This window comes from Ammospiza caudacuta, chromosome 4 (genome assembly GCF_027887145.1).
Source record: "Ammospiza caudacuta isolate bAmmCau1 chromosome 4, bAmmCau1.pri, whole genome shotgun sequence".
In the NCBI taxonomy this organism is placed as follows: domain Eukaryota; kingdom Metazoa; phylum Chordata; class Aves; order Passeriformes; family Passerellidae; genus Ammospiza; species Ammospiza caudacuta.
Window position 1 is genome coordinate 66,002,385 of NC_080596.1, and position 16,163 is coordinate 66,018,547.

Consider the following 16,163-nt stretch of genomic DNA (forward strand, 5'->3'; position numbering starts at 1 on the left):
TCCACAGTTGTTTTAAATTACAAAAATAACCTCTGAAACATGAGCAAACTGCAAGCATGGAAACATAAGAAGTTATTCGTTCTTCATCACTGCAGCACAAATTCTAGTTCCATTCTTTTACTCTTGGCATTAAATAAAAACAAAAATTTCAATATTTTGCAGTTCTGAAGCAAACCCAGGAATACTACTGATCAAAAAGGACAATAAAATAAAAAAGTATTAATTATGAAGATTCAAATCTGCCTTTTTGAGGCTAGAAACAGCATAACACATTCAACATTTCATAGTCACTTTAGGGCTAATTGAAGGGCTAATGAACTCATGAAGAGCATTGCTTAAATGGGTATCTACTTAGGAACAAAGGTATTGGGCACTTTTACATTAATATGGTAGCTCTGAGAACTAAAGTTCCACTACAAAAACTTAAATTTGCTCTCCAGAGTTATGCAGAACTTAGCTCTGTCCATGTCCCTTATTTTCAACTCAACAGTAACCAACACATAGCTCTGAGCCCCAGGCTCGTAACAAGCAGCACTGTACTACAGTTGTACCTGTGGTACAGAAGCCATATTTGTAATTATCTCATGCATTTATTCAAAAGTAAAATCATCTCATTGACAAAGGCATATAAAATAATTTTAAAATGCTTATACAGAAGAGTATTTTTTTATTAAAAAGAAATATGAATCAATATAACAATTGAAAATAAGATTGCATGGAGCCTATTGCCAGTTACAAAACTACCATGTATGTTAAAGTCATTACTGCAGCACTTCATGAAATAGGAAACACTATTCAATCTTGACAGTGTATCCCAGTGGACACATATAAACCATGCAACATGATGTCTTCCAAAGCTGAATACTTTTTCCAATAGAACTAAATATTGCAATTTAGAAGAAAACACTGTTCATATTGTGACATCAGAATTTTCTTGCAATAAGTGTACATAATAAGAGAACACTACACATACTCAATATCTTATAACAAGCTCACAGCAATGAATGCATGTTGGAAAAGTACATATAGAAAAGCACAAAATTGGTTCTCTTCTCAACAAGGTAAAAGCCACACAAAATCTGATAGAAGTATAGAACACAAGCCAATCAGTAAATTACACACCAAGGATTTTTAGGAGTCAGATGTCACTGATACAGAGGCATGTTCATGTACTCGTGAATTAGTACACTGTGACTACAGCCTCAAGTACAATCTCTGTACTGCCTTGTGTTCATAAACAGGATGCATTTTGCACAGCCTGTGTATCCACTGGCCAAAAAAAATTTTAACTTTCAATGGGGATTATTAGTACCCCGTACCTTCAAAAATGTTATCACTGCCCAAATTATTAGTACTCAGCACTTTTAACAGTCTAAAACTGACTATTCCAACAAAAAAAACCACCCAAACCCAAAAAAACCAAACCCAAACCAACAGCTGTCAGGAGTACCATCAAGTGAGTAAACAGAAATGTACTTAAAAAGAAAAACTTCCACAGAGGACATTTACATTACATGACTCAGACACAATGTAATCACACATTGCAATACAAATGGCTTCTTGCAATATCAGTGGCATTTTGCTTTGAAACTTTTGAAATTTAAATTCGTGTCATAAATAGAAAAATTGCACAGCTATTTGGAAGTCCAAGTAAGTATGCATATGAGCTTCTTTAATGGATGTAGTTTGATGTGATTTTATTTAGTAGCTGGATGAAAGCTGTAACATTTTAAGATGTTTCCTAAGAGCAATCCAGTTAAATGTATCTTTGAAAAGCTCTGAACATTAACCCAGGCAAATGCTCTGGCTTGTAAATCCTAACACTTTAAGTTCAAACACTGATACTCCTATGCTCCTATGAGGATATGTGCTTAAGCAAAGTTGTTTGCAGAGCAGTAAGCCTCCTGATCCAGAAATGCAATTCTTTACCGAGTACATATGCTTTTCCTTTATTTAGATTCCTGTTCTGATAATATATGTAACAGGTAAATAATATTTGCAATAAATAATAAGTTTCATGGGCTTGTCTTCAGTGGACTTGCACATTCTCTTCCAAAAAACAAAGTAATGGCTAATAGCCAATAAGTTCAAACAAGTATCCACCATCATCATTTGAATTTGCACCAAGAAACACAACAGCAGGCTTCTATTACAAGAGTACAGGGCATTCCTCACTTAAATCTGCATCATGTCAATGGCTTCAATACCTACTGAAATAAAGAGCATGGCAGACAAACCTCAGTTACATTCACCCTGTTTTGGTATATTCAAACCAAAAGCATCTCATCTGTCTGCTTAACCTACAAACATCAAAGCAATCAATGCTGCCCCTGTAGATACACCCTTCATTTGCATCCAAATCAGTTGTTATTATACAATGCTAAGAAAAAAGTCTGTTCCTTAGCAATAAATGAACTTGAATTCACCTTGGAATTTGCCCTAAGTGCCCCATAAAGCAACAGCTAGCTCTACCTGGATCGTAAAGGAAAACCAATTTACCGTACTGCCAGAAATCCTACACATTACTTACTCTCCCATAAACAGGGTTCCATACTTTAATAGCCCTCTTCCCATGTCTGCTTTTCTTCCTCAGTCATGAAACAAACTGACTTTATCTCTTACCAGTTGAAATAAAATTAGCATTTTTTTTTTCTGAATTGTATGAAGATTCTCATCATACTGACCTAAATTACTGGAACAATAACATGTTTCATGGCAAACACTAATTAACTGACCTTGCCCAACTTGTATCACCATTAACCACTAACTACAATGTGTGCAAGAATGAAAGAAGCTTGCCAGCATCCTCAAATGCTACTCACTTATCCTAATTTCCACTGTTTCTCACTTATTTGCTCACTTTCTAGAGATTATTGTCCTCAAAAGTATTTCACTGGGAAAAAAGAAATGGTAAAGGCTAAAGGCACAGTAGCTAATCTGCTGAAAATCTAAGAACTTGACCAGTGATAAGGAAGAAATAATTATTTCCAAAATGCATATAATCACTTCATTTGCATCATTCTCAACTCGTTTAAAAATAAGAAGTTATATAAAGCTATATAGGTCACTGTATTTAAAACTGGTTTGTGCAAAATAAAATCAACATAAAAGAAAATTAACTGAATTAAAATGCAGCTGATATACACAAAAGTGATCTATTTTCAGCTACATATCTCTGCAGTGATCCAATAATCCCAAAAGATCTAATAGAAGTAGTACTTAACAGATGAATCCCATAAGAATCAAGATAACTCAGGGCAGTTTGACTCTAATCAGACAACTGTTCACCAAGTGCTGCAATTTTAAGTATTGGCTTGGGGAAAAAACCATTATTTTTGGCAAGATTAGGTACCAATTAATCTAGACTACTAATCAACATGTTAGTGAAGTGGCATTTGGTGACAAGCCCCACACATCACCAACACTTTCAATCTAGGTTAACATGGATTTGGTAATAATAATTAAAAAAACCAAACAGACCCAACAAAACAAAATCTCTGAGAGAATGGAAAGCCATGCCTCAAGAGTCAACAAACATGCAAGATTCTGAACCTGAACACAACAGCTAGGTGTGGGAAAAGGAGGTAATTGGTTTAACAATCCTTGCTTTATATTTAAGCAAAATTTTGAAGTGTATGCTCATTAAATTGTATCAACACAGTTGTATCTCCTACAAATAACAATGAAAAATGACATTTTTTCTTGCTATGTCTACTAAAAAGTTCAAATCAGAAAAATGTTTCAGAAGTTGTTATAAACTTCAAAGGCTGATTAATTGAAAGCGACTAATTAGTGTATGAAGATATGCCCTAGATATTGAAGGAGTATGAAAATCAAGATGAAAGATGAACCATTCTTCCAAATTCTTCTGTCACTACAATGATGAACAAAGATCCACTCACAGCAAGGCTGCTGTGTTTGGTATCTGCTTGTCTTTCACAGCAATCATAGCTGTGATTCAAATTTTTTGAACCAAAAGAACCCCACAGTGAACTTGAGCATATCAACCATACTAACATCTACTTATATCAAAATTTTTATGGATAATACCATACTCATAACATGTAATCAGCTGCAAAGCATTTGAGGCTAACAAAGATTAAGAGATTTGCTGATCAAACTACTGTCACTTCTACTTTTTGCCTTGTTTTCTACTTCAGAAACTTCAAGTAAGAACATCTATAATAATTTCTCACAAGTAATTTAGAAATATTGTCTGAACCCTTGCAGAAATTCAAGTAAGAACAACTACTTTAGCCTTATTTAGCTCCCATTTTTTGCCTTCCCTTTTCTCACGGGTCCAGGTCCACACATCTGCGGGGTTCACACCTCACTAAGACTCCTGGAAGAACACCGTTCCTTGGTGTGTCAGTGCTGTCAATGCTCACAAAAGCAGAAGATTGTTGTTCTCATGACAGCACATTCTGTACTTTTTAAATGTCAGATTCCTGGTAGGTCTTTCAAACCTGTGATTTCCAGTTAAGTAGATAAATATCTTAAACTAGACCCTATATTTCAGCTCCTTTTCACTGACATTCTTGCACACTACTTGGGTGCACTTGAGTCTTCCCATGGCAGCACAGGCACAATAAGTCTCTCTAAAGAAAGGACAAGGGTTTCATTTTGGGAACACCCACGGCTGAGATCCAGTGCTGAGCGACCTTACCCACGCCAGAGGGATTGGACCAGCTGATCTGGAGGTCTCCCTTCCAATCCAAACCATTCTATGAACTTCTTTGCTAGTCATGTCCCAGGAAGGAAAACAACTTGCAAAGCCTCTCTTTACACGTGCACACTTATGTCTAAAGTAAGTGGCAACATATTTTTTACTTAAGTTGCATATCCTGTTTGAAACTTGTTATTCAAATGGATGAGCAGGAATTGCCTCCGCACAAAAACAGCCCGCCTACTGAGGGATGAAGGAGGGAGAGCTGGGGATGCTGTTCCACGGAGGGAGCTCCACGGGACGGTGCCTCCCCCCAGTGAGTTACGGGACATTTCGCCCCCTTCAAAAACGACCACCCCGGGAAACTACCGGAAAACATGAACAGTACATCCGCTGCCGGGGCTTTCTCCAGCACTAGAGGGGAGTCACCTAAGCTCCCACTGCCCCCCAGCTCACCCCATTTCACCTCGGACCGGCGCTCCCACTCCCCCTCCGCCCCATCCACGTCGCACCGAGGCCGGCCACCCCCACGCGGGACGGTACTCACAGGGTGACCGTGCGGTTGGGCAGCGCCTCGGGAGGCAGGACCTGAGCGAGCTCCAGGTTGCTACAAACCACCTTCACCTCCGCCGGGCCGCCGGCCGCCGCTTTGCCGGCGCTCTTGGGACGCCCGTCGTACTTGCAGCCCGGGGGCAGCGCGGCGCCGCCGCCGCCCAGCACCGCCAGCAGCAGCAGCACGGCGGGCACGACCCGCGCCGGGCGGCGGCGGCGGCGCGGCGGGCGGCAGAGAGCGCGGCGGCCCGGGGGCAGCATGGCGGGGCCGCGCAGGACCCTGCTCCGCTCCTCCCGGCGACGGACGGGCCGGCGGCGAGAGGCCGGAGGGAGGGAGGGAGGGAAGAAGGGGGCTCCGGTCCGCCCTGGCCTAGCCCCGCGGGGACGGTGCCGCCGCCATGCGGTGCCGAGGGAGCGGCGGGCGGGCGGGAGCCGCGGCGGCCACGGCCGCCTTTGTGTGGCGCGGGTCGGGCCGAGCGCGGCGGCAGCAGCGCCGCCTCCCGCCGGGGCCGGACCCCGCGGCACCGAGCGCGCCCGCCGGGCCGCGGCCCCACTGCGCAGGCGCCGCGGTGGCAGCCGTGCCCGCGCGCATGCGCAGCGCCGGGCGGGGGCCGCGGCCGGGGGCGCCGGGCCGAGGGAGCCGCTGTGGGGACCGTGCCCTCACGGGCAGAGCCTGTGCGCTCTCGCTTGCTGCGGCCCTGTGGGGCCCTGGGACTCTCCGTGAGCCCTGTCCTCCTCCATAAAGCTCTTTGGTTTCCCTCTCCTCTGCTTCCATGACTTGGCTCTTGACCTCCTGCTCCAGTTCCTTAGTTTTACAAGGAGGACTGTTGCTGTACTCGCTTCATGGAGGAAAGATGATCCCCTGCCTAGTTGCTAAATGGCTTCAAAATTCATAACGCCAAGTAAATACTACTTAAAAACATTTTTCCTCAAATTGGCCCTGTAAGATGAGGTAACCAGTTACTCCCACTTGATAGCCAAAAGCTCCTTGAATATAATTTATCTCAACTACAAAAAAACACCAAAGATACAGACACACACACCAAATCCCACCTGTCTACAATGTGTGTTTTCATGGCACACTTGAAACGACTTTCCAGAGTTTAATGGGTCATGTTCTCATATTTCTCTGCAGCCAGCACAGCCAGGCACAAACACTTCCGTGCCAATGACAGCTGAAATTCTCAGTATGGTCTTTGCCTCTGGTAGGTGTGAGGATAATAAAATAACTGTCACCTAACAATCAAATTACAAGAAGTGGCAGGATCTGCTTAAAAAATTTTTGACAGATTTTGCAGAACCCAAAGGAAGTTCTGGTAACTAAGCAAGAACTCACAGTGCCCCATCATTTGAGAACTGCAAATGGCACCCTGCAAACTACCTGCTATTGCACAGAAACGTCATTTTAGATATTGTCAGTAGCAGCTGCCAAAATGAGTCTTACAAGATCTCTAACCTAAGATGTCCTTGAATAATGCTGAACACTCAGACTGTAACTCAGTTTTAAATGTAACCTAGCAAAAGATTCTGGCAAACCATTGGAATTGTGAATTGGAGCAAAAGGAACAAGATAACAGTAAAAATTGCATAATCACCCTTTACTCCTAGACTCTGTGTCCTCTTACAAATGAAAATGAAACATGTTCTAAGTACTGAAATGGTTGACCAGAGTGCAAAGAAGACACTGGTCCCTGAGCTTTAATATGATGTTTACGTGTCACGGAGTCACTCAACAGGACAAACCTGATCTGGATGAGATGTGAGGCCACTGTTACATTTGAACTAAATTAGGTTAGACACAAAATGCAAAGTTGACAATGCTTTTTTGCCTTTACGCTGCAGTTATACTAACTGCAAGAGAAATTCACCAGTATACAGAAAATTCTTTCATTTTGGGCTCTGTTTTAAACAAATCCAAATTGTACTGTTAATTTGCGTTGGATGGGTGCTTTTCATCATAGAAGTTTATAATTTTTTTATCTGGCACCAGGATTTGTAAATTATTTGTAAATTATTTGTAAATTATTTGTAAATCTGTATTAAATAAAACAAGCCATGGCCCAAGATATGTTTTCCCTCAGAAACAGTGCTGTGTTAAACAGTTCTTTCCTTTGGCTACCTTCTTCCCAAAATTTTTACCTACATCAATAACATGACCCAATTGTCTGCATAGCCACATAAAAAGCTTGTGCTGGGTGATGGATCAGCATGGAGATAGGACATAAAACTGCCTCTTTTGGCAGTGGGGGCAGTAAATGCCAGTTTAGACTATTCATGCAACCAGAATTTTGGTGTGGTATCACCACAGCTTCCACATACCTAATAAGAGATTGCACTTCAGTGCTACTGAAAGAAACATTCTCGTGTTTTTCTCAAGCTGCTTGCTTCTCAGCCTTGTCTTGTGTTTATGGCAATGCATGTTTTGATCAGTTGTATCAGTGAGATGATCCATGTGGTCACATAATCTAAAGATGATGATGGAAATGGTGAATGTTGCTTCTGATGTCTGTGATCACAGCCCATCATAATGTTCCGTTTTCCTAAATTCCTGGAGAGAAAAATTTCTTGTTACTTCTTTTCATCTTAATGCCATGTCCAATTCCTTTCTAATGTACAGATTTGTGTATTAATTGCCCTTGATGTTTCTGAACTATTTGCTCTGTTCTTTCATCTCTGCTGAAACCACTCCTACTAAGATATCTCACTATGGATGCCAGTTGCAAATCTATGATTTTAAATTATGCCTCTGTTTAAACTGCTACTATGGAAACCTACAAGTCTTCTGTTGATTTTTCTTCTTAGTTTGACTGCCTCTGCGGTGAATCTAATTCCACTGTTCTTCACCTATTTTCAAAAAGCTTGAAGGCCTCAAGTACAAGTCTCTTGAGGGCTTATCCTTGCCCCTTCATCTTTCCTCTTTCATGCAAATTACTGCAACTCCCATTCTGTGCCAAATATTTGAAAATGTTTTTTCTTACATTGACTCAGGAAAGCCCTTAATCCAAAACATATGTCCCACAGGAGTCACTTAACAAGTTTCATGTGAGGGTTTGGGGTTTTTTGAACTGCAGTATACTTATGTCAAGTTTATTAGGTCACTACTTTTATTGTAGTTGTTGTGGTCTAAGGATATAAGAACAAAGCTACATAGTATAGCTGCTTCAAAAACCAGAAAGTCCTGTTGCTTCTACCTTTCCAACTACCTTTACCTTTAGGATATATAACCCTCACTCTTGCTCCACGTGTTGTAGGTACCTGATTGTTCAACAAACCAATTTAACCACAAAACTTTTTTGTGTTTAGTTTTCTGTCAGGGTATTGAGTTGAGTCAAGGCAGGAAAGGGTTAAAAGAATGTCAGAGCTGAAGAGGGGGACAGGAAGAGTGAAACCTCCCACCTGGGCAGCAAAGCCATCTTATGCAACTTCAAGAAAAACAAGATTTGTAGGGGGACAAATGCCTTTTCTTATAATAGCTGATATAGGTACACAAAAAGAGCAAGTTGTTCCCAAAGCTTACTGGGTATAGCTGGGATAGCAGCTACTTTTAAAAAACACTTCTTTCTGCAATTCGTGCTTCTTTTTCTGCACTGAAAAATCTCAGGACATTCTTTCCCTCAATCCCCTCATTCTCCACCAGTGTTGGTGATGTTGTTGGTGCTGGTGATGCTTTCTTTGTAGTGGGCCATGTAATCTGAACTTTTTTGAATGTGTTTTTCTTTTGATTGCCAACAAGCACATTTTGTCCAGTTCTGTGGTTTTCCTTCCCTCCATAAAATTTGCTGCTAGTATATTCACTTTAAATTACTTTTCAAAATTGAATGTACTAATGGCAAATTTTATGAAGGGAAGGAAAACCACAGAAATGTAAAATTTTCCTCCCTTCTTTTTAGTCTACTAATTAGTAACTTTTTCTATCCAGTATATATAAGAAGAAGGGTGTGGGAAAGAGAGCAAGGCAACTAAATTCTTGTTGGTGATTATGTGTAAACGAAGGTAGCCTTGGCAGCATTTCAAGTTCTTCATTTGTCCTCAGGTCAAAGAGATAAATTGGAACTTTTACATTATGTCTGTCTTTCATTCTGATCCTTTTCTTTGCTTACTCCCTTTTTTTTAATCATCTGTTATTTTACATCCCTGCACATTTTCCTGGCTATCATCACCTTCACTGAAACTGTTACTCTCTAATTCTTCTCTCAAGGGACTCCCAGGCTACCTCTACCTTCATATCTTATGGGGTTTTTTTCTTACTGCCACAGAGGTTTTTTTTACCAACCACATTTCATGGATTGGGATATCATCAGTTACATTTTGTTTGCTACAGTCAAGAAAGAGGAAGCATTTGGTTGCCCCCAGCTCTGTCTGCAGTACTGTGGTTATTTGATATTCCAAGTACAGGGAGGTGATGAAAGCTGCTGACACATGCTGGCTTGCTGTTGGTAATCACTAAATCTAAGCAGGCACAGAGTCACCTTTGTACAACCACTACTTACACAGCTGCAGGTTGTACTACTGCACCCCTGCCTCTGTCAGCCCCTGCCTCTGGCACTGAGCACCCCAAGCTCTGCTCTGTGAAATACACAGGTATTCCCAGATGCTTGGCTAGTGTTTTTCAGACACAGAGATTCTGGACATTCTCCATTTGTTTTTCAGACACAGAGATATTCTCTGCAGCCACTCTCCCCAGTTTGCAGCAGTCAAGGGTCAGAGACCTTCAACTTTAGTAGTATAATGGGGAAAATGGAATTTTTAGCCTCTGTTGGGAATCTGAGGAGAAACATTATTTCCCTTTACCTGGCTGCTGTTTAAGCAGACCCATTTCACCAACACTTTGGCAAAATACCAAACATTCATTGACTTAGTTTGTATACTTCTTATGGAAAACTTCTTTGAAATGTTTAAAAGAATGCTCTCCAAGCTGCTTATTTACAGATCTCTGGGTTTGGTTGTCAATAATTTGAAATTAAGTTAGAATTATACACTGAAATTTTGTATATTAGAACTTGAAATACCACCAGATTAACTTCCGTGGAAAGGACAGTCAGTCCTTGAATATTTTCATGCTTGATTTTCATTTTCTTTGTCATGACTGAAGGAAAAAACCCATTCTGGATTCAGCAGACTCATACAGGGATCTCACTCCTCCTCTGCTGTTTTAGACTATAATTGTAGATGGAGCACTGGCTTTGAAATACAGTTCCATCCCATAATTTTAGAAATGTGAACAGCTCAAAAATATGTAAAATATGTTGTACGAGGTTTCTTTTTTAACATACAAATTCCATTAGCACTTTTTGTGTATTTATCCTTCAAATCATTGTTTCATATAATTTTGAAACATTTTGACTTTCTATATATCTTACATAATTTCTCACAAAAAATAAAGCTAAGAAATATATATTTGCATGGAAGATCAATATAGTTTTCCTACAACTGATCATTAAAAATTTTCTAAAATGTGTAACGGTCATTCCAGTCCCTTTTGAAATATTTTCATCTGTTAGGTACATTACTCAGCATTAACGTACTTATAGGTTTCTAAGCAATTATCTATTAATAAAAATGGAAATAAAATAATTTTCCTTCTACTCCTTGTCATACTTCGTTATATACTTCAATAGAGGTTGTAATGTAGATAGGTTTCAAACACTGAGGATTGCGAGGAAAAATTATAAAGGAAAACAAAATCTGAAGTACTTCATTACTAATATAGCAGTGTTTATGTCTCAAAAGAAGGTGATGTGTTCTGAGGTGGTGGTGGTTATGTCTAGGTAGATAGATGGGTATCACTGTTGTGTGAATAATGCATATGAAAGAAAAGCTGTCTGATGCTTTAGCAATTGAAATGGTTCAGAAGTTAAGCTTCTTTAAGAGGAATAGTTTGAAGTATTTCCTTTATTCCCAAATCTTTTCACCTTAGATTTTACAGAACATTAGCCATAGAAAAGTCCCAAATTTATTGGCTGTATAATGTTGCCTGAAGCAAGAGATTCTCTTTTTCTTCCCTGCATGATATCTTGAACTCAGGGAGAAAAATAAGATGGAAAAACGGGAGAGGAAACGCTATTGTGCTAACAAAACCAAAGAAGACTAAACTGGCAGAAGCAAATGACAACTGAGTCCCACACTGAGGACTGTAGCTCGGACAGTATGCTGCAGGACTGAGCCAGGCCTGGGCTGAATCAGAAAAGCAGAAAGGGAGGGTGGTAACAAGCTCCCCTGGACTCACAGGTGTACCCACAGCGACGGAGCAGGTGCCACGGGCACGCTGATGACAGTAAGTGAGATGTTGCCTGTGAAACAGGGGTTGGCATCCTTGCTGCCCAGCACCCAAGATGTACCTGTATGTACCATGTGCCAGCATGTACCCTGTGTGTGGCACTCAGAGCCAGGGCCCAGCCCCACCACGCAGGGGTGCAGAAGAAGCAGCCCGTGGATGGGAGAAGCACCGTGCCTCACTGTGGCACTCAAACTCAAACCCATACCTTGCAGCAGGTGGAGCCACAGCAGTAGGTTATAGCTGCCTGTCTGCTTGAGGAGCTGCATCATCAAAGAGAGCTCTGTGGCACCCTCAATTTCTACACAAAACCACACTCTTAACAGTCTGCAATGAGACTTGTACTGATCTTTTCTCCCAGTACATTTTATCCATAGGATTATTTATAGTTCTGGCAAACAATCACAAGGCATAAAAATTAAAACAATAGGAAGCATAATAATAAATAGCAATTAATACATCATTAAAGTTTTTCTTTCCAAGACAGGAGGAAATGGAGAAAACAATGCATTTTGATGTCAACATCAGCAAAATTTCTGGATCCTGCTTTTTGAGTACTTCATCATCCTGACATCTAGGCACTTCCATGGGAGTTTTGGCAGTGAAGCTATCCAGGGAAAACTTTTTGTTCAAGCAGGACCCTCAGACTGCTTGCCTTTGTTTTTTCTTTTTTTTTTTTTGTTTAAATAACGATGTTATTTTATCATGATAACACAGCACAGGAAACATATTTCAAATTGTGTCCTGTAGGTAATTGAGATTCAAGTATTAAACTTCATTAAACAGTTATTATACATTAAACAAATAGCAGCTACATACTAAAACATATTTGCAGAGTATTATGGCAATGCAGTAGGTCCATATCAATTTCACTGTTATGAATCTATTACATAACTTTTAATCCTAGGTGAGTGTTTAATAATCAGTATTCATAAAACATACACTAACTGTCCTATTAAATCTAAATTAATTGTGGCTCAGGGAACATTAATTTAAAGGTTGCCTATTTTCCCAGCAGATCTGATCTTTGTTTCATATTTTTCCATTAAAATTAGTGTTAAAGCCTGAGTTTGTTTCATTTGGAATCTATTTACTAGGTGCTCTGAGTACCTGTGAATTACATTCTGCTAAACTTCTCTGCTAATAGCAATAATAAAGACTCTCACCCATTTTCTTCCAGTTTAATTAGCATTATCTGGAGATAATAATGATAATAAAATGTCACATATTTGTGTAGGAAAAGCAGTCCCTATTGGCTGAAGGAGCTGAGATTCAGCAGTTCATTAAAACCAGTGAGTCAAAATACATCAGTGGGATTTGCATAATTCTAGTTTACAAAATGACCAACTCTCAGGAATGGATGTCAAATTAAAAAATTTGGAATACTTTTCTTGTTTAAATGAATCATGATCCCCACAGTGATGACCTAAAAGTGACTCTATCCCTTGTTGTCCTCTGCAACAAATGTAAGAAGCTGCATTAACAATGCCTGCAGACCTTGATGAAGACTGCATTGCTGTGAGCAATAACTGGCATCAGAGTGTTTTGGTAAGAGAGCTGAGATATTTCTTCATTGGAGAAAGGGTCAAGAATCCTTGAAATTAATGTCAGAAGAAACTGTTCAGTCATATAGTCTAACATATAAGAAGCCATCACAAGTCCATATTGAACTCAGTGGATTGTAACTGATTCAAGCTCTCCATGAAGATATTTCTGAGAACATCCAGAGCTAGAGAATACATTGCTTCTTTTAGTAATCTATTTCCAGTGATTGTTCACCTTCAGTTTTAAAAATCAGTTTTGCATTTTTTAAAAACTAGTAACTAACTAAATAACTAACTAACTAACTAAACTAACTAACTAAAATATATTTATTTTTATTTATTATTTATTATTATACATATTAATATAATAGTTTATTATTATTTAATAAATAAATAAAGGCATTATTCAGTATGCTTTATCTAACTCACAGGAATTGTATCAATACACTGAAATCACAACACCTTGCAGTCTTTTTCAAGTCAAACCATCTCTGTCATACAAAGGTCTTCCCTTCTGTGGATCTCTTCTTAACTGCCTCCTGTTCCCAACTCCCATCCTCCCAAAACAGTTGCCAAAGCTGAATACAGTATTCCAATACTAGCCTCATCAATGCCATATAACGTCTTTGTTCCTATTTACCATTATTTCCCATTACTGTGTTTTGTTTTGCTGTGACTGCACACTGAGAGTCAGGAGCCCACCGAACTGTCTGTTAGTTTATAGATCTACCCTCAGTTCTTTGTGCTGCCTAGATACCAGGCCCAGATATACCTGTATGGAAAACACAGGGAGGTTTTAGCAATTGCTGAGCTATCCTGTCACAGCATCAAGGCCTTTTCTTCTCACTCCACCCCATTAGTGAGGAGGCTGGGGGGGCACAAGGAACCTGCAGGGGACATGGCCAGCATGACCCCAGCTGGCCCAAGAGATGTTCTATGTCCTGTGGCAGCTTGCTAAGCACATACAGCTGGTGAGAGAAGGAGGAGGTGAAGCGCATTTGGAGTGATGGCCAATGTTGATGGTGCCCCGCTGTCGTGGAGATGTCTAACTAAACATCTGCCTGCCCATGTGAAGTGTGGAATTGAATTCCTTGGGAAGTGGTGAATGAATTCCTTGCTTTTTCGGGGTGGGCAGCTTTTCCATTAAACTGTCTTTATATCAACCCATGAGTTTTCTCTTTTACCTTTCCAGTTTTCTCCCCTACCTTCCACCAGGGCAGTGAGCAAGCAGCTGTGTGGGCCTTAGGTGGTGAGCAGGGTTAAACCATGACACTCACATAAAGCCAGAGATTACATAACTTTTGGCTCTTGCCATCTATTTCTTGCTATACAGCCTTAGCACTGATGTTGCAGTCCTAGCTCTAGTTTGGCTGAAGCAGTGAACTTTAATCTCAGCTGATTCAGACCTGAAGACTCTAAACAAAAAACTGACAACATTTTTCTTCACTATCCCTAACACCCTGAAGAAATACACACTCACAGAGATCAAGAAGTACAGGAATTAAGAGAAGATATGTTCTTGTGAGCTAATGGTGGAAGGGACCTCCCTACTCCTCTTTAAGCAGAACTTTCTCCTTTGCCCATTAAGTCATTGGTTAATTGAGCTAGATTTTATTAGCTGTGCTATTTCTTACTGCTCATTTTAATATCCATCTATGTTTCTTTGTCTCTGGAAACCAATGGGAGGCTAAAATTGTATTACAATTTAAAAGAAGAGAATAAGTGAGGGTTGAGGAAAAATGAAGAAGAATTATAGGCCACTTTTTAACTTCAATATCTGACAAATAAATAGAACAATTAGTAAAGCAAGAGCAATCAGTATGTAAACAGGTTGAAGAAAACACAGTGATAAATCGGTAACACATTTGTAAAAAGCATAAATCAAGTGAAACCAAATTAATTGGTTTCTTCAATGAAGTAATGAATGTACAAAGCAAAAGTGGTAGACAGAATTTCTTAATATTAGTAAAACACTGATCCTGGTTGCACATGGCATTCTCAAAAAGTTTTATTGGATTAAATAGAACCAGCACAAAATGAGCACACAGGTAAATAAATCAAACACTGGAAAACTTTTCCAGTTGAGCTGATAGCTGGGGTTAGATCAAAACCACTTTGTACAATCAAACATCTTACACAGCTCAATTTGGACATGAAGGGATTTTTTTTTTCCTTAAGTCAACCCCCCCCCCGCCAATAAAACAGCATCTCATGTAAGAAACACCTAAATAAAGAAACTGAGCAGACCAGCAAAAATGACAGCCATTTTGGTTCTATGCCAGCACCACAATAGCTTACATCAGCATCAGTTTTCTGCTACACAGCTGAGCTGCTTTATTTAGATGCATTAAGTATTCCAAAGCATATCTAAATAGAGCTTTGGTTGCTGTAGTATTATCTCAAATTTATTTATTGACGTTGCTTCTGTTGACTGTTATTTCTGTCCATTCATCTAAAATCGCAGGATTCATTAAATGCTTATGCCTTTTTGTTTTGACTGAGTGCAAAAATATGTCTACTGGCACTACATGTCTTTGGGATATTTTGCTCTGTTTTCTTTATAAAAGCTATTAAAGATTCATATGATTATTTATTTGTTTTCACCACAGCAAATAGTCATGCTGTTGGCAGATATGGCCATGTGGTGGTTTTGCAAAAATTGATTTTTGATGAAGAGGAAAAAAGTCACCTATGTTTTTTGACAACTAAGAGAATGTTTTTGGCTTTTAAGAATACCAAAACATGTTCTTGTCCCAAAAGCTCATGTGCTAAGAGGCAATAGATGATAGAGATATAAGATCCCAAAATATCAATGAGAGGCTCTTTATAAGACTTACAGACAGCAATTGTAGCAGGAACATCAGCTCTCTCATCATTCTCATGACTTTTCATTGCAGTTAGAGGAAAGGAACATTTTTAGAAGTTTTAAAGGATGATTATCCAGTTAGTTTTGCAGATTCTTATGAGATAACCTTTCCAAGTTAAGTGTAGCACACACCTGAACAGCAGGTGAGCTAATCAAATCTGACAATGAAACACAACAAATGGATTTTAGTGTTGGAATAAAAATATAATGGTGAAAGGAGACATCACTTGGAAAAAAAAAAAAGACTGAAATGCTGAGCAC

The 16,163-nt window shown here is 39.6% G+C and overlaps 1 protein-coding gene across 1 annotated transcript in view; it reads right to left on the reverse strand.

Annotated features, from left to right (window-relative positions):
* Nucleotides 1–5,479, reverse strand: part of ADGRA3 (adhesion G protein-coupled receptor A3) — a 53,081-nt gene extending 47,602 nt beyond the window's left edge. Inside the window, exon 1 of the mRNA XM_058803531.1 lies at nt 5,214–5,479. Within this exon, the coding sequence (XP_058659514.1) occupies nt 5,214–5,479 (266 nt within the window). The remainder of the gene's footprint in view (nt 1–5,213) is intronic.
* Nucleotides 5,480–16,163: the final 10,684 nt, after the last annotated feature.